General features: G+C 38.4%; 1 protein-coding gene across 4 annotated transcripts in view; it reads right to left on the minus strand.

The window, feature by feature from the left end:
• The window catches only part of SPTLC3 (serine palmitoyltransferase long chain base subunit 3), a 175,456-nt gene that overhangs the window by 121,676 nt on the left and 33,946 nt on the right, over positions 1 to 19,834 (minus strand). For all 4 annotated transcript variants that reach the window (XM_033185591.1, XM_033185590.1, XM_033185592.1 and 1 more), the window contains one exon: positions 7,257 to 7,442. In XM_033185591.1, coding sequence (XP_033041482.1) covers positions 7,257 to 7,442 — 186 coding nt within the window. The remainder of the gene's footprint in view (positions 1 to 7,256; positions 7,443 to 19,834) is intronic.

The raw sequence follows: 19,834 nt of genomic DNA on the forward strand, positions 1-19,834 counted from the left end.
CACAATTGACCAATGATTGCATCAAAAGTATATAAAGAACTCTTACAAACCGATAAGAAATGACAAGTAAAAGTTATGAAAAATATTTCTCAGAAGTGAAAACACACAAGATCAATAAACCTAAGAGTGATCCAACATCATTATTAATTAGTAAAATCACACACACGCAGAAGAGCACAAAACCAGAATTCAAACCTGGATCCCTCTAATACCAAAATCCAGTCTCTCCACCACTCTGAGCTCATTCAGCTATTTTTAACCCGAGGATGGTAAGGAAGCTACTTGAGATTATACAGTGCTGCCCAGATATAATGCAAAATTATTCTCTGTATGCCAAATCTTTGCATTATATGGATTTTGTATACAGAGACTTGAATATTGACAAACCTTAAGTGACTAGGAATTGAGGTATTTTATAGAAGATGCTAAAAAATATTTCTGAAATTTGCTCCTCTAAGATGGAACAAATATTTTTCCCAAGTCAAATAGTTTTGCATAAATCATTCTTTTAAATTTCTATTTAATTTTGTTATCATTTTTGTTATTTTTCTGTAAGTTATTGGGGTACAGGTGGTATTTGGTTACGTGAGTAAGTTCTTTAGTGGTGATTTGTGAGATTTTGGTGCATACATCACCTGAGCAGTGATACACTGCACCATATTTGTTTTACTTCCAATTATGTGGTCAAGTTAAGAATAAGTGCGATGTGGTGCTGAGAAGAATGTATATTCTGTTGATTTGGGGTGGAGAGTTCTGTAGATGTCTATTAGGTCCACCTGGTCCAGAGCTGAGTTCAAGTCCTGAATATCCTTGTTAATTTTCTGTCTCATTGGTCTGTCTAATATTGACAGTGGGTGTTAAAGTCTCCCGCTATTATTGTGTGGGAATCTAAGTCTTTTTGTAGGTCTCAAAGAACTTGGTTTATGCTTTAATCTGGGTGCTCCTGTATTGGGTGCATGTATATTTAGGATAGTTAGCTCCTCTTGTTGCACTGATCCCTTTACCGTTATGTAATGGCCTTCTTTGTCTTTTTTGATCTTTGTCAGTTTAAAGTCTGTTTTATCAGAGACTAGGATTACAACCTCTGCTTTTTTTGCTTTCCATTTGCTTGGTAAATATTCCTCCATCCCTTTATTTTGAGCCTATGTGTGTCTTTGCACGTGAGATGGGTCTCCTGAATACAGCACACCGATGGGTCTTGACTCTTTATCCAATTTGCCAGTCTTTGTCTCTTAATTGGGGTATTTAGCTGGTTTACATTCAAAGTTTATATTGTTATGTGTGAATTTGATCCTGTTATTATGATGCTAGCTGGTTATTTTGCCCATTAATTAATGCAGTTTCTTCATAGTGTCCATAGTCATTACAATTTGTTATGTTATTCCAGTGGCTGGTACCAGTTTTTCCTTTCCATATTTAGTGCTTCCCTCAGGAGCTCTTTAAAGACAGGCTTAGTGGTGACAAAATCTATCAGCATGTGCTTGCTGTAAAGGATTTTATTTCTCCTTTTCTTATGAAGCTTAGTTTGGTTGGATATGAAATTCTGGGTTGAAAAGTCTTTCTTTAAGAGTGTTGAATATTGGCCCCCACTCTTTTCTGGCTTGTAGGGTTTCTGCAGAGAGATCTGCTGTTAGTATGATGGGCTTCCCTTTGTGGGTAACCTGACCTTTCTCTCTGGCTGCCCTCAACATTTTTTTCTTCATTTCAACCTTGGTGAATCTGATGATTATGTGTCTTGGGGTTGCTCTTCTTGAGGAGTATCTTTGTGGTGTTCTCTGTATTTCCTGAATTTGAATGTTGGCCTGTCTTGCTAGGTTGGGGAAGTTCTCCTAGATAATATCCTGAAGAGTGTTTTCCAGCTTGGTTCCATTCTCTCTGCCACTTTCAGGTATATCGATCAAACATAGGTTTGGTCTTTTCACATAGTCCCATATTTCTTGGAGACTTTGTTCATTCCTTTTTATTCTTTTTTCTCTAATCTTGTTTTTATGCTTTAGTTCATTACTTTGATCTTCAGTCTCTGATATCCTTTCTTCTGCTTGATCAGTTCAGCTATTGATACTTGTGTATGCTTCACGAAGTTTTTGTTCTGTGTTCTTCAGCTCCATCAGGTCATTTATGTTCTTCTCTAAACTGGTTATTCTAGTTAGCAATTTGTCTAACCTTTTTTCAAGGTTCTTAGCTTCCTTGTGTTGGGTTAGAACATGCTCCTTTAGCTCCGAGGAGTTTGTTATTACCCACCTTCTGAAGCCTACTTCTGTCAATTCATCAAATTCATTCTCTGTCCAGTTTTGTTCTCTTGCTGGCAAGGAGTTGTGATCCTTTGGAGGAGAAGAGGCGTTCTGGTTTTCAGCCTTTTTTGTGCTGGTTTTTCCTCATCTTCATGGATTTATCGACCTTTGGTCTTTGATGTTGGTGGCCTGCGAATGGGGGTTTTGTGTGGATGTTCTTTTTGTTGATGTTGATGCTATTCCTTTCTGTTTGTTAGTTTTCCTTCTAACAGTCAGGCCCCTCTGCTGAAGGTGTGCTGGAGTTTGCTGGAGATCCACTCCAGACCCTGTTTGCCAATGTTAGTATTGAAATGTGAGGTATCATTACTTTCATCATGTTCATTGCCTGGAGGTGTCTCCCAGTCAGGAGGCATAGGGGTCAGGGATCCACTTGAGGAGCCAGTCTGTCCTTTAGCAGAGCTGGAGCGCTGTGTTGGGAGATCTGCTGCTCTCTTCAGGGCCAAGAGGCAGGAACGTTTAAATCTGCTGAAGCTGCACCCACAGCTGCCACTTCCCCTAGGTGCCAGGGAGGTCCCAGGGAGATGGAAGTTTTACCTATAAACCCCTGACCGGGATGGTATTTGGTTACATGAGTGAGTTCTCTAGTGGTGACTTGTGAGATTTTGGTGCATATATCACCCGAGCAATATACACTGCCCAGAGAGGAGGAATCTAGAGTGGCAGTCTGGCTACAGCAGCTTTGAGTAGCTGCGGTGGGCTCTGCCCAATTCAAACTCCCCCTGCCCCCCCAACCCCGCCCGAGGCTTTGTTTACACTGTGAGGGGAAAACGGCCCACTCAAGCCTCAATAATGGTGGATGCCCCTCCTGCCACCAAGCTCAAGTGTCCCAGGTCGACTTCAGACTGCTGTGCTGGCAGCAAGAATTTCAAGCCAGTAGATCTTAGCTTGCTGGGCTCATTGGCAGTGGGATCTGCTGAACTAGATCACTTGGTTCCCTGGCTTTAACGCTCTTCCCAGGGCAGTGAACCGTTCTGTCTTGCGGGTGTTCTAGGTGCCACTGGGGTGTGAAAAAAAACTCCTGCAGCTAGCTTGCTGTCTGCCTAAATGGCTGCCCAATTTTGTGCTTGAAACCCAGGGCCCTGGTGGTGTAGGCACCGGAGGGAATCTCCTGGTCTGCGGGTTGTGAAGACTAGGGGAAATAGTATCTGGACCAGAATGCACTGTTTCTTGTGACACAGTCCTCCACTGCTTCCCTTGGCTAGGCGAGGGAGTTCCCCAACCCCTTGCACTTCCCAGATGAGGCAATGCTACACCCTGCTTCGACTTGCCCTCTGTGGGCTGCACCAACTGTCTAACCAGTCCCAGTGAGATGAGCCAGGTACCTCAGTTGGAAATGCAGAAATCACGTTCCTTCTGCATTGATCTTTCTGGGAGCTGCAGCCCATCTTGCCAGCCACACTGGTTATTTCCTTTCTTCTGCTGGGTTTGCATTTGGTTTGTTCAAGTTTCTCTAGTTCCTTGAGGTGTGGCCTTAGAGTGTCTATTTGTGCTCTTTCAGACTTTTTGACGTAGGAGTTTAGGGCTATGAACTTTCTCTTAGCACTGCCTTAGGTTTTGATAAGTTGTGTTATTATTGTCATTCACTTCGAAGAATTTTTTTTTTTTTTTTTTTTGAGACGGAGTCTCGCTCTGTCGCCCAGGCTGGAGTGCAGTGGCCGGATCTCAGCTCACTGCAAGCTCCGCCTCCCGGGTTTACGCCATTCTCCTGCCTCAGCCTCCCGAGTAGCTGGGACTACAGGCGCCCGCCACCTCGCCCGGCTAGTTTTTTGTATTTTTTAGTAGAGACGGGGTTTCACCGTGTTAGCCAGGATGGTCTCGATCTCCTGACCTCGTGATCCGCCCGTCTCGGCCTCACTTCGAAGAATTTTTTAATTTCCATGTTGATTTTGTTTTTGACCCAGTGCTCATTCAGGAGCAAGTTATTTAATTTCCATGTATTTACATGGTTTTGAAGCTTCCTTTTGGAGTTGATTTCAGTTTTATTCCACTGTGGCCTGAGAGAGTGCTTGATATTATTTCAGTTTTCTTAAATTTATTGAGTCTTGTTTTATGGCCTATCATATGGTCTATCTTGGAGAAAGTTCCATGTACTGTTGAATAGAATGTGTATTCTGTGGTTGTTGGATGGAATGTTCTGTATATGTCTGTTAAGTCCATTTGTGCCAAGGTATAGTTTAAATCCATTGTATCTTTGTTGACTTCCTGTCTTGATGACCTGTCTAGTGCTGTCAGCGCAGTATTGAAGTCCCCCACTATTATTGTGTTGCTGGCTATCTCATTTCTCAGGTCTGTTAGTAATTGCTTTATAAATTTAGGATCTCCAGGCTGGGCGTGGTGGCTCACACCTGTAATCCCAGCACTTTGGGAGGCCCAGGTGGGCGGGTCATGAGGTCAGGAGATCGAGACCATCCTGGCTAACACAATGAAACCCCATCTCTACTAAAAATCCAAAAAAAAAAAAAAAATTAGCTGGGCATGTTGGCAGGTGCCTGTAGTCCCAGCTACTTGGGAGGCTGAGGCAGGAGAATGGTGTGAACCTGGGAGGTGGAGCTTGCAGTGAGCCAAGATCATGCTACTGCGCTCCAGTCTGCGTTACAGAGTGAGACCCTGCCTCAAAATAAATAAATAAATAAATAAATTTAAGATCTCCAGTGTTAGGTGCATATATGTTTAGGACTATGATATTTTCCTGTTGGACAAGGCCTTTTACCATTACGTAATGTCCCTCTTTGTTTCTTTTAACCACGGTTGCTTAAAGTTGTCTGATATTAGAATAACTACCCCTGCTCTCTTTTTGGTGTCCATTTGCATGAAAAGCCTTTTTCCACCCCTTTACTTTAAGTTTATGTGAGTCCTTGTGTGTTAAGTGAGTCTTCTGAAGGCAGCAGATAGTTGGTTGGTGAGTTCTTACCCATTCTGTGGTTCTGTATCTTTTAAGTGGATCATTTAGGCAATTTACATTCAATGTCGGTATTGAAATGTGAGGTATCTTTACATTCATCATGCTCATTGTTGTCTGTGTACTTTGGGTTTTTTTCTTTTTTGTTTTTGCTTTTTAACGTGTGTGTGTGTGTGTGTGTGTGTGTTTTAATGGATCCTGTGTGATTTATGCTTTAAAGAAGCTCTGTTTTCCAGGATTTGTTTCAATATTTAGAGCTCCTTTTATCAGTTCTTGTAGTGGTGGCTTGGTATGAATTCTCTCAGCATTTGTTTGTCTGAAGATGACTGTATCTTTCCTTCATATATGATGCTTAGTTTTGCTGTATACAAAATTCTTGGCTGATGATTGTTTTGTTTGAGGAGGCTGAAGATAGGGCCCTAATTCCTTCTTAGCTTGTATGGTTTCTGCTGAGAAATCTGCTGTTAATCTGATAGGTTTTCCTTTATAAATTACCTGGTGCTTCTGTCTCACAGCTCTTAAAATGGTTTCCTTTGGATAACCTGATGACAGTGTACCTAGGTGAAGATCTTTTTGTGATGAATTTCCTGGGTGATCTTTGTGCTTCTCATATTTGCATGTCTAGGTTTCTAGCAAGGCCAGGGAAGTTTTCCTTGATTATTCCCCCAAATTTGATTTCCAAGCTTTTAGAATTCTCTTATTCCTCAGGATCACTGATTATTCTTAGGTTTGGTTGTTCAACATAATCCCAGACTTCTTGGAGGTTTTGTTCATATTTTCTTACTTGTTTTTCTTTGTCTTTGTTGAATTGGGTTAATTCGAAGACCTTGTCTTTAAGCTCTAATTTCTTTCTTCGACTAGTTCAATTCTATTGCTGAGACTTTCCAGAGCATTTTGCATTTCTAAAAGTGTGTCCAAAGTTTTCTTGAATTTTTGTTGTTTTTACTTTAAGTCATCTATTTCCTTGAATATTTCTCCCTTCACTTCTTGTATCATTTTTTTTGCATTTTCTTGCATTGGGCGTTGCCTTTCTCTGGCCTCTCCCTGATTAGCTTAATAACCTCCTGAATTCTTTTTCAGGTAAATCAGGGATTTCTTCTTGATTTGGATCCATTTTTGGTGAACTAGTGTGATATTTTGGGGGGTGTTGAAGAGCCTTGTTTTGTCATATTACCAAGGTTGGTTTTCTGGTTCCTTCTCATTTGGGTAGGCTCTGTCAGAGGGAAGGTCTAGGGCTGAAGACTGTTGTTCAGATTCTTTTGTCCCACAGGGTGTTCCCTTGATATATTACTCTCCCCCTTTTCCTATGGATGTGGCTTCATGTGAGCTGAACTGCCGTGATTGCTGTCTCTCTTCTGGGTCTAACCACCCACCGAGTCTACCTGGCTCCAGACTGGTACTGGGGTCTGTCTCCACAGAGTCCTGTGATGTGAACCATCTATGGGTCTCTCAGCATTAGATACCAGTGCCTGTTCCAGTAGAGGTAGTGGAGGGTGCAATGGACTCCATGAGTGTCCTTAGCTTTGGTGGTTTAATGCTATAGTTTTCAGATGCTGTTAAAATTCTTACAATGCCCAAAGAATTGGTTCAAAATATTATTAGTGTTAAAGGTGGGAAATCAGATTTAGATGAAATAAAAATGTCCCAGTTCACTCAAATGCACTTTCCTTTTCAGGATAGAGCATAAATAATACCCAGCTTACAACTAGAAGACCAAAGTACAGTCCCACCCAGGAGCTCTTGCTCTTATATTTTGATGTTTTTATTTTCAAAATTATATTTTAATATCTATCTCATGGGGTTGTTACAGAAATTAAATATTATAAGGTATGGGAAAAGCCTTAGTTCAGTATCTGGCAAATAGTAGTTGCCCATGAGATGTTTGTAAAAACAGGTCCATAAACCCATGGGGAATGGGGTTTAGGAGGTGGAGATGAATGAAATTTACACTGAATAGTTCCTGAGCACCTCATGCTTTCTAGGATCTGCACCTGTATCACCACTTCTGAGAACACTTTAGAGAGTAGTAGGCATTGACAAAGATCCAGGGAGGTGTGCATACTTACTCTTTGTTCTTTTCGTTCCACGGCTGCATTGCATTTTTCTATTCCCCAGTTTCTCAAAAAGTCTCTGAGATAGCCAAACAGGGTTCCAATTCCATATCCCATGTAAGTGAAAACCATAACATGAAGGGGTGCTTCTTCAAAGGATTCAACAATGAGCTTATCATAAAAATGTGTCTTCCCATTTTGCTGAAAACACAAAAGAAAATCCAAGGTTAGCATTCTCCTGTTACAAATATACTATGATACTTAAAACTGTGAACTTTCAACCCTTTAAATTCCAAAGGCCATATTTAAGATTGTAAAGCAATTAGAAACTGATCATTGAAGAGGGAAATCAAAAATTCAAACTTTATTTTACAAGCCATAGTAACATAATTGATTCAAGCAAAAGTTCTCAACAGAAACTCAAACCACTGGGTGAAGAGTTAATGAGGAAAAGCGTGTTTGCAAGTTGCTAAAGTATAACCCCATAGCTTACTTCCTAATCACAAACTTGGGGTCATTACCTTAACCAGGTGATCAAATTATATCACAAGTGTTGGAACAAGCAGTCACTCTACACTCCCGTTATGTGTAATATTCAATATACAGCAAACCTATGAAATATTTAACCTGAACTTAGTCAAGCTCTTATGTTTAACTTCCATTTTACAAGAAACACTAGCCTAAAGGAACGTGGTAAATGACCTTATGTGAAAACAATCAGATAATCCAGAATGTAGAACTTTCTGTAGGACAACTGTCCTGATCTTTTAAAAAAGTCATTTCTGATAAAAGAAGGGTGGACGAGAGGACTTAAGGGAAACAAGTAAATCCAGTGTGTGTTCCTTCATCAAATTCTGTTTTCTTTCTGTAATTTTTGTGTGAAAAACCAGGTGAAAGACAAACTTTGAACAACTGTGGAAATCCAAATGAGGACCATATATATATCTTATCAAAGAATTATTAATTTCGTTAGGGAAGATAGAGATATTTTTAGTTATATCACGGAATGTTTTAATCTTTATAGATGCATGCTGAAGTATTAAGGGGCAAAGCATTATAATAGCTGTAGTTCTCTTTAAAGTGGTTTGTCAAAATTGCATAAAAACATAAAGCAACTTTGAGAAATGTTAACTCTTGAATCTGGATGGAGAGTATATAGGTGTTCATTACATATTTTTTTCTACTCTTCTGTATGCCTGAAATTTTTCATAGTAAAAAGTTTTAAAAATTGTCTGTTTTATTTCACTTTTCAGTAGAAAGTAGACTTTTAGCACCAAACCATTCTGATGATTGTTTAATTGATTTGCACATAGTAGGTCAAACAACATCTGATCAATTGATTAGTAAATACATATTTCTAATGCTAATATTTAACTGTTTTAGTCCTTAATAAATATTTATACATTCATTTATTGTTTCATTCAATAAACGTAAGTCAATCTGCAGATTCCGCATTTCTTAATGAGGTGACACACAAAAAATGTTTTGAACACTTGGAATACACAGCTTTTAGTGATTTACAAAAAATTGTCAAATCTCTACTAATATTTGATGTACCAATTTAGCTTATACATATATATGTATTTAGAATGATTTATTATATTAAATCATGTACATTTGAAATACTGTTTTTGTCATTTTCCTAATCTTTGTCATTATAATCAACACAGTTTTCCAGAGCATATTATCTTCATTCCCTCTGCATTGTTTGAGAAGCAGAATTTTTGGAATCTCTGTGATTTAGTCACTGGAAGTTTTATCCCAAGCCATAAAATAGATGAAAAGCAAATCAGTCTGGTAGATGAATATTTTAAATCTCTACATTATTATCCTTTAAGAAATTTTTAAAAGCCTTTTTATAGTGATATCTAACATTTGAATTCTTAAGTCAAAACACCACAAAATATTATTAAGATGACTTGCTTCCTTATTTATTTATTATTTTGGGTTACCTCTATAGATACCCCAAACTAACAGTGGTGGATGTTCCTGTCTAGTGTGCCATCGCAAACACTACTTGATGGTATAAAATAATGAAAATGAAAGAGCATTTGTTAATATGCAGTCTTGAGTAAAAGTTATACTCTTGACCTGTATATAGGACATTTGTTGCATGCCTTCCATGAGCAAGCAACATGTTCAGCACTGGGAATTCAATGATGAACAAGACAGACTCCATTCCTACTCCTCCCTCTAACTACGTCCTTACACCAGTCATGTAGGTCTGATGGATGGCTGATCTTGCTATCCTATTTTAGTACAAACCTTTGGCTCCTTTCCTTGGGTCTGTTCTGCACTTGACCTTTGGACTACATTGATCTCCACAATTCCAGGTGACCTCCTGGCCCACTTAAGATCTACCTCCCGCATCTTTCTGCATCACAGGGACATAAAATTGGTTTCCTTGTTGCATTTGTCCAGACTCTAGCAAAACGGACTCAGAGTCTCATGAAGGAAGACATGTCGGAACTTTTAAACTGATTAGATATGAAGTCAAGGAAGAGGAGAAAGAAAACTATCTGCAAGGAGCAGTATAATATTCTTGATAAGAAGAAATAAGGATTTGGAAGGAGGGCCGCTTTTTGGAGAGAAGACATGATGAGTCTGTACAGAATGTGCTAATTTGGGGGTAGTAATTGCCTGCATAAATTCCCAGAGCACTGAGGAACGTAGGAGAAAAGAAAGACCCTGACTGAGTCAATTACTATGGGCCACAGTTTAAGTCATGGTTGAAGGTGAATAAGGCACAAATCATAAAGAGGGAAGAGTAGTAGGCTTGGGACAGAATTTGTGGACACAGTGCTTTTTTGGGTACCACAGAAGAAAAAGAGCGAATAAAGAGAACCCAGTGTAGGTGACCTCAGAACCTTAATTTAACCTGCTCACAAATTAACCCCTTTGGCTGACTTAGAGAATGGCTAAGTTATGTGGGTGTATATAAAGACAGAAAATGTGAGGACATTCAAGTCTAACCCATGGCAATCAGCAGGTTTTCTCTTTTTCCTTTCCTGGACCCATCTTCATTTCTGAGCTTCGCATGTAACCAAATCAAGTGGCACTTTTCTCTTGAAATCCATAGGCAGTTTCTGCTTGAACTGGCTCTGAGGCAACCCTGCACCGTACATCACAGATAGTCTACCTAGATGCAAATAAAACCCTCAGTTGGTTGCACAGACTGGGCCTATATGTAACTATTTATTTGCCCCTGTGACTTGTTCTGAAAGAAAGTAATAAAACGAAGGAGAAAATTTCAACAATGTTCATCAGCTCAAACCAGTATCTACTGTCCTCTCATGTAAATAGATGCATTTTTAATTTAATGTCACTTAATTAATTTTATTTGGCAGAGGAAAAATGAGATACCTTCACAGAGAAAAAAGTTGTCTGGAAATGTATTGGTCTCCTTAAAAGACAGCTAGTGACTCACTATATTCTTTTAGTTATAATTGAAGTCAGTCACACCTCCCAGGAGGAATTCCTTAATCTGTTGTTGGATAGTTACCTTGAAATATAAAATTTCATCCTATCAAAGTAAATGAAGCATAAAATCTTGCTTAATAAGTTTGCATTTATTAAGCACTTGTTATTACTGCAGATAAGCACTGTTATTTGTAATACGCTTTGGCTTGTTCTACCTTTTTTCTTTCACAGCCTTAAAAATAAACAGATCCTGAGCCACAATGCCTACAGTATCAAGTCATTTGGGATACTGTGACATCCTCGGGTTTGTTTACTTCCTGCACTCTGTCCTATCTGGAAATAAACTGGAATATGCAGGGAGCCCTTTACAGACAATTATTCTTCTGTTCAACAGGTAGCTGTTTTACTGGCTGTCCTAGACTAACATTAGAGGAGATATGAAATGAATAAATACAGTTATGTTTCCCCCAGAATCGATAGTGCAATAGGGTGTGTGTGTGTGTGTATGTTTGTGGTAGGGACACAAATGACCATAACACAGAGCAAAATGTGAATGTCATAGGATGATGCAAATGAAGGGACCACATCACGCTGGGTGATCAGGAGTGATTCCTGAGGAGGTTGAACTGGAGCCTCGTGTTGCTGGGCGGTCGAGCATAACAATGAAGATGATTTGCTCAGGGGTCAGACTTTCCTTTGCTGACTGTGTGATCTTGTGAAAGTCACTTAATTTTTCGAGGACTCAAATGTCTCCAGTGCAAAGTGGGGCTAGTAAAGGTCATTTTGAAAATTAAGTGAGATAATATATGCAGGTTACCTGCCACAACACAAAAACTCATTAAATGTTATGATTTTTGTTAAATATTCTGAATAGAGATGATAGATGATAACTATTAGAATGGATAATGTTGCTTTTAGAGACATATTTGAGAAAAAAGAGAAAGACAATATTTAGCTCTGTCATATATATTGACCAAGGATATATGGCTTCCTTGCTGGATTTGTCCAAACTCTAGCAAAAGGGACTAAGAGTCTCATGAAGAAAGACATGAGACCAAGGATATACATTGACCTAGGATATATTGATCAAGAATATAATGTATCAGCCAGGCACAGTGGCTCATGCCTGTAATCCCAGCACTTCGGGAGGCCGAGGTAGGTGGATCACCTGAGGTCAGGAGTTCAAGACCAGCCTGGCCAACATGGTGAAACTCTGTCTGTACTAAAAAATACAAAAATCAGCTGGACGTGGTGGCGGGTGCCTGTAATCCCAGCTACTCAGGAGGCTGAGATAGGGAGAATTGCTTGAACCCGGGAGGCAGAGGTTGCAGTGAGCCAAGATTGCATCACTGCACTCCAGCCTGGGCGACAGAGCAAGACTCCATCTCAAAACAAAACAAAACAAAACTAAACAAAAAAGAAACAAGAAAAAAGAATATAATGTGTCAATACCTAGGGCGAAGAGGGAGAATGAGGGTCCTCTAAGGAGACAGCAAGTGGGAGAGGGAGGAAGAGGTAAGAGATTGAAGAGTGATACAAAGTTGAGATACTGAAGTTCAACAAGACCATTGTATGTGGGGACTCTCACAAGAAAACTTGAGTAAGTAATTTTATTCTGTTATCCCTGCAGTTTTATCAGACTGCAGGTACTTAAGGAGAGAGAGAATGTGAAGGCAATGGGACAGGGAGCTGAGACGACTTATTAAAGAAGTGTAGTGGTAGGGAAGAGGACAGAGAGAAAGTGGTGGCTTTGGTTACTAACAGGAGAGGAGTTGCTTATTTTGCAATAAAGAAATACTGAGTGTATATAGGAGCTTAGAAAAATATTTAATAGATTAAGCATAATTACAGAAAAAGGTAAGAGACAGTATAATTCCTGGAACACGACCCCTGGAGGGATACAGGATGAAGAGCACATGTGACTGTCCTGACCACAAGCACACAGACTATCTCAGTAGCACTTTGAAAAATGTGTGGTGCAGTCACTTCTTGTGCTCTAGCTCTTTAGGGTATGATACAAAAGGATGAGCAAATCTAAAACCAACTTAATGCTGCAAATTCACCATCCATTGACAAACAGACTTTTGTTCTCAGAATGAGGCAGCCCATGCAACATGACACATTCCATTACACTGCTGGGTTAGTCATTGAAAAGAAAAGTCAGGATGAGGATGAGGGGAAAGAGGAGGCTTTCAGGCCTTAGTTGCTATGCAAGGACAGGAAGGTTGGGGATAAGATTGGCTCGGGGAGGACGAAATGGCAAAGGAAATCTAGAGCACTAGAGCTAACGAGAGGGCCATGTTCCTTTCTGAAATGGAATGTATTTGGGGTTTTCCACATCATGACCGAGATTGGCATAGATCCTTCTCTGAGGGAGAACACCTTCTTCCAAGGTGTTCCAAGGACATTGGTGTTTAAGAATAAATCTCTGCCTACATTGTAGCAGTTAGGTTTTGAGTAGAGAAACAGGACCACTGTGAGTGTTACAGAATAAGAGATTTACTTTAAACATTATATGGTGTTCAAACATGGGAGCTGGTTAAAAATCTGTGGAAGGTAAATCATTTCCCTGCTGGTGGCATAAAGAGCTTCAGAGATCATCTTCACAGTAGAAATAAAGCGCAACTGGTAAAAATTATAAAAATATAACTTTAAAAAGTATTTGGACATAGTCTTAAGGGCATATAGCAAATGAAGAAATATTGATTTAAGGAAATACACTAAATATCATAAAAGAACACTGAGAGTCTGTGGCATTGAGCCATGACCTACTCTCTCCCTTTACCTCCCAGTTTGGCTTTGAGCAGGTGGCCAAGAAGATGAGGCTTCCTGTCCCCTGCTTCAGGCAAGAGTTATGGTATTTCTTTGAGAGGGGCAAGCCAGCATCTTTTCTTATCACTCTCAGTTCTGTTTGGCAGAGGCTACATTCTGTGCAAGTGTGGCTGAGAGGTTGAAAGTTTGTTTCCTCTAATGAACACCCACCCCTAGGGTAGAGACTGTATCAGACATGGCATGCTAGGAATACTGGGGCCCCAATTACCCTTCCTCCAGCACATTAGCAGGATAGAGGTTCCATGGTGGAAGAGGAAAGCCAAGAAAACCAGAAGGTATTGCCCCACTTAAAGCCACCATCCTTTCCCTAGCTCTGAAGGAGTGACTCATTGGCTTTGCCCAGCGGGAGAGAGAGCTCCAGAGCATTCCCCAAGATAACTTATTTTATTTGGTACAAAGAGTAGGGAAGTTCAAGATGAAAGGGTGCTCTGGAAAACAGTGGAGATTCTGGTGGCAAGCACTTTAAAAGAGTCTGGTAGCTCCGTAAAAGCAACAAGCTAATCTTTATGTAGGTAGTTTAGTCAGAGAGAACCAGGGAAATGGACAGCTATGAAGAGCCCTCTTAGGATCAGAATAAACTTCAAAGGCTAAACACACCAAGGATCATGAATGAAATTGGATCAGATTGTGAAACAATTTATGCCCCAGGGCACTGTCAAAACCAATAGAGCAATCAGGCAGCAAGTAGTGGAGACTCACCTTTGGGAGCGATACCAACAGAGGAAGATAGCTTTACAGAGTGATTTGGGAAAGGCACAGTCATATAGAAGCTTTCTAAAACCACTGTCATTTCAACGACATGCTGAAGTCTGCACTCTCTAAGGGGCAACCTTAGAGGTTTTACACTGTGAGGTAAATATACTTTATGAAAACAGCTCATCTAAGTCACTAAAAAAAGAAGCCAACACAACAAAGACAATCCTCTGGTGGAGGCGGGGGGTTGGGCAGTGATTAGTATTCAGAGTTGCTACAGTTTATTTCAAATGTTCAGTTTTAGGCCAAAAATATGAGTCCTGTAAAGAAACAGAAAAATGTGGTCTACATAAGAACAACAGATATTGCTTATGAGAAGGACCAAGATGTTGGACTTAGTAAATACTGCCACACGGCTGTTACAAATATATATGAAGAACTAAAAAAACCATGTTAAAGGAGTAAAAGAAGGTATGATGACAATGTCTTATCAAATAGAAAAACTTATAAAGAATAGAAATTACAATAAAAAGAACCAAATGGGAATTCTGAAATTGAAAAGTGTAATAACAGAAACAAAAACTTACTAGAGGGGTTCAATAGCAGATTTAAACTGGAAGACCAAAAATTTAGAAAACTTTAAGATAGAGAAGGGGAATTTATACAATACAAAATACAAACAAACAAAAAGCCAGAGGAAAAAAATGAAGACAAGTGAACAAGGTCTCTGAAACATGTGGGATACCATTGAGTACACCAACATACACACAATATGAGTGTTAGAAAGAGAGGAGAGAAAAAGGAACAGAACAAACATTTCAATAAGTATTGGCTGAAAACTCCCCAAATTTGATGAAAAACATTAATCATACCTATGGAAGCTTAATGATATCCAATTGAATAAAGGCAAAGAGATCTGTTATCAGACATATTATAGTAAAAATGTTAAGAGACAAAGAGAAAATCTTAAAAGCAGCAAGAGCCAAACAACTGATCACATAAAAATGAACCCCAATAAGGTGAACAGCTTTCTTCTGAGTAGAAAAAAAGGAAGCCAAAAGGCAGTGGGATGACATATTCAAAATGCAGAAGTATTTTAAGAAGTCAACCAATAATCTTATGTTGGCAAAACTAGCCTTCAAAAATGAAAGCAAAATAAAGACATTTCAAGATAAACAAAAACTGAGAGAATCTGTTAATAGCAGACCCACCTTACAAGAAGTACTAAAGGCAGGTCTTCAGACTGAAAGCAAGTGACTTCAGACAATAATTCAAGTCCAACCAAAAAAAAGTGGGGGGCACAGGCAAAGGTGATTATGAAATTATAAAAGTGGCTCACGCCTGTAATCCTAACACTTTGGGGGGCTGAGGCAGGTGGATCATGAGGTCAGGAGATCAAGACCATTCTGGCCAACATAGTGAAACCCTGTCTCTACTAAAATACAAAAGTATTAGCAGGGTGTGGTGGTGCGCACCTATGGTCCCAGCTACTTGGGAGGCTGAGGCAGGGGAATTGCTTGAACCTGGGAGGCGGAGGTTGCTGTGAGCTGAGATTGCACCACTGCCCTCCAGCCTGGAGTCAGAGCAAGACTCCATCAAAAAAAGAAAAAAAAAGTATAAATACACATTTCTTCCCTTCCCTTTACTACTATTACATAATTTTAAAAGAAATTATATAAAACAATATGTATAAATTAATTGTTGAACTTATATATGTAGACATATATTATGCAAAAACAGCACAAAGAAATTGGATGTAAGCAAAACTATATTGAATTAAGGAAATTATACAACATGGCAATTAGAGTCCACAGCAACTAAAGAATAAAACCAGAAATGCTAAATAGGAAAGGAAATAAGAAAGTTGATGTAACAAACTCTTTCTCAATATGTATACACACACACACACACACACACACACACACGAACATGCATACACATATATTTGGCATCCTTTCTTTTCCAGCTTCTTAAAAAAGACATAAAATTGTACAACACAGTATTTATAAGATTGTACTGTTGATTTTATAAATATATAGATGTCATAACAATAACAGCATAAAAGGAAAAGTAGGCTATATAGAAGTAACATTTCTGTGTATCACTGGATTTAAGTTTGTATAAATTTGAAGTTGATTTTGGTACATTAACATAGGTATAGTAAGCCCCACAGCAACTAAGAAAACTCAAAAAAGTGAAAAATTATTAAAATAATGAAAAATCCTACTAGAAAATATTCACTTAAAACACAGAATAAAGCACTAAACTAAGAAGGGATAAACAAAAAGGACATGAGATATACAGAAGGCAAAAAGCAAAAATACATAAATGAAACTATCTCAATTATAACAGAAGATGTGAATGGATGAAAGGATCCAATCAAGTGCAGATTGTCAAACTGGATGAAAACAAAATCAAATCTAACTGTAACATGTCTAGAGCAGATACACTTGATTCAGAGATGCATACAAGGTAAAAGTAAAAGAATGGAAGAAGATACATCATGAAAACAACACCCATAAGAAAGCTGAAATTGCTAAGATAGTATCAGACAAAATAGATTTTAAAACAAAACTGTTGCTGGAGAGATAGATACTTTATAATAATAAAATGGTTAATTCATTAGGAAGATGTAACAATAATAAACATATATGCATCTACCATCAACATCCCAAAATGTTTAAAGTAAAAACTGATAGAAATAAAGAGAGAAGTAGAAAATTTCATAATAATAGTAGAGTCTTTAATATGTTACTTTCAATAATGAATAAAATAACTAGGCAGAAGACCAACAAGAAAGTAGAAGACTTGAACAATAGTATAAACCAACTAGACTTCAGAGATATCTATAGAACACTTCTCCCCAAAACAGCAAGTACACATTTTTCTAAAGCGCACATGGAACATTCTGCAGCTAGTCATAAAATAAGCCTCAATAAATGTAAAAGTCTTGAAATTATGCAAAGTATGTTCTCTCCAACCACAATGGAATTAGAAAACAATAACAGAAAAACTGGGAAAATTTACAAATATGAGGAAATTAAACAACACTTCCTAAATAGTAAATGAGTCAAAGAAGAAATCAAGTGAAATTAGAAGACACTTTGAGATAAATAAAAATGAAGACATGTATACCTAAACTTATTAGATATAGCTAAAGCAGTGATTAACAGGACATTTATAGCTCTAATGCCTATATTTTAAAAAGAAAGATCTAAATCAATAACTTATCACCTTATCTTAAGACAATGGAAAAAGTAAAACAAATTAAAGCTAAAGCAAACAGAAAACAATCATAAAAATTAGAGTGGAAATTAATGAAATAGCAGAAATAAGCTGGCTTTTCAAATAAATCAACAAAATTAACAAACCTTTGCTTGGATGGACCAAACAAAAAGAGAAAACAGCCAAATTACTAAAAACAGGAAAGAGGGACATTGCTATTGTCCTTACAGAAGTGACACTGATTATAAGGGAATGCGACGAATAATTATATGTCAACATATTAGAATTAAGATGAAATGGACACTCTAAGAAAGACACAAAATACAAAAAACCAACTCAATAAGAAGTAGAAAATCTGAATGGACCTGTAAAAATGAAGACATTGAATTAATAATTTGAAACTTCCCACAGAAAAAGTCCAATCCCAGATGTGAATTCTACCAAACATTTAAAGAATTAATGCCTATTCTTTACAAATTCTTCTAAAATATTAAGAAGGAAAAAACACTTCTGAATGCATTATATGAGCCTTATATTATCCTGGTGACCAAAATTATACAAAGACATCACAGGAAAAGAAAACAGCAGACCAATAATATATCAATGGTGAAATGATTTCTACACACCATGTGGCAGACAGAATACAGCTAATAATGAAGATATATATATATATTTTCATATTTTTCTCTGTATTTCCTAGCCTTTCTTGCCATTATGGTAGGCCACGTGACTCATTCTGGCTGATGGACTCTGAGTGGAAATGGCATGTGTCACTTCTGGGCTGAGGGAGTCAGGAGCTGGTATGCCTCATCCATCTCTCTCTTCCTCTACCTTTGAATCTTGCAAACCACCAGATCCAGATGGAAAAGCTACAAGGTGAAAGTGGTGCCTGATATTCAATGAACTTTACATGTTTGAAGAATAAAACTCATTGTTAAGCTAGTGAGACTTATGGCTTTTCTGTTGCAACAGTTAGCATTTTTGATCCTGATTAATCCACCCATCTAAAATATTTCAAGGATAAATACTTTCTGCATCTCTAAGACTCATTTTATTCTTGATAACCTGAAGGCGTGTCCTATTGTAGGAGAAGAGCCTTCAAAGATTGTAGAAGAATCACACTTCATTCATAGTTATATAGGAGCACTTCTCCCTCAGGCTCTGAACAAGCCCTGTGGTCCAACTGTTATTACTACAGAAGAAATGAAACATAAAAATGGGGCTCAATTTGGGTTTCGTGAGCATTAACACTGAGACTTGAGTGCAAGTGTGGCTTTACAAGACCACAAATTCTCCGTTCAAACAGATAATCTGGCCGGGTTTGTTATGTGATGCACTGTTGATTGCCTACCTTAAGGTCATATTCTTTATTTGTTGTAAGAAGAGCCTTGATGTTCAGTTGAAGGAGACCTTTCTTTAGCCTCAGGGGATAAAGCATAATTGGTCCAAGATAGCCATAGTAGTCTTGCCAGTGACTGGTTTAGACACGGGCATGAAGACTAGTCTTGGCCAATGGGAAGTGAGGGAAAGTCCATTGGGTGACTTCTGAGAAAGGCTTTATATAAGAATAAAAATAGTTGGGAAAAAAAAGGAAAATGTCTCTGTTTTTCTCCAGACATTGTTGTGTCTGATTGGGATTTCCAGAATTACAGCAACCTTCCTGTGGCCATAAGGGGAAGGTATTTTTTTTTTTTATGCACAAAATATGGCAGGATGAAGAGATGGAAAATACTGGTTTTCAATTACATTGTTGAGTTACTGAATCAACAAAGCCAAGGACTACCCAGTACTAGACTTGCTATGAGAGAATGACAAAAGCCTCATTTTAATCTACCCACATTTGAGGCTTCCATTACTTGCAGCGGAAAGGATCCATCAGTCAGTTCCCATCAGAGTAACAAAACTTGTAAACTAAATATGAGACAAACTGATGAGTCTCAGTGGAGAGGGCAGAACTAATGGCTATCTAGTACACACTGATATCTTCATCTCAGTTGTTTATGTCCCATATCCACTCTGATTGGTTAATGAATGCCCTAACCTGATTGGTAGTACCCTTGACCCTTGAACAACATGGAGGTTAAGGGTGCTGACCTTCTGTGCAGTCAAAAATCCATGTGTAACTTTTAACTTTCCAAAAACTTAACTGCTACTGTTAAAAGCCTACTGTTGATGGGAAGCCTTACTGAAGAATAGTAGATTATCACATATTTTGTATGTTATATGTATTATATAGTATATTCTTATAAAGTAAGCTAGAGAAAAATATGTTATTAAGAAAATCATAAGGGAGAGGACTTGTATTTTCTGTTCATTAAGTGGAAGTAGATCATCATAAAGTTCTTAATCCTCACTGACTTCACACTAAGTAGGCTGAGGAGGAGGAGGAGGAAGAGAAGAGGTTGGTCTTGCTATCTCAGGGT

The sequence above is a fragment of the Trachypithecus francoisi genome, unplaced genomic scaffold, assembly GCF_009764315.1.
Source record: "Trachypithecus francoisi isolate TF-2019V2 unplaced genomic scaffold, Tfra_2.0 Lachesis_group21, whole genome shotgun sequence".
In the NCBI taxonomy this organism is placed as follows: domain Eukaryota; kingdom Metazoa; phylum Chordata; class Mammalia; order Primates; family Cercopithecidae; genus Trachypithecus; species Trachypithecus francoisi.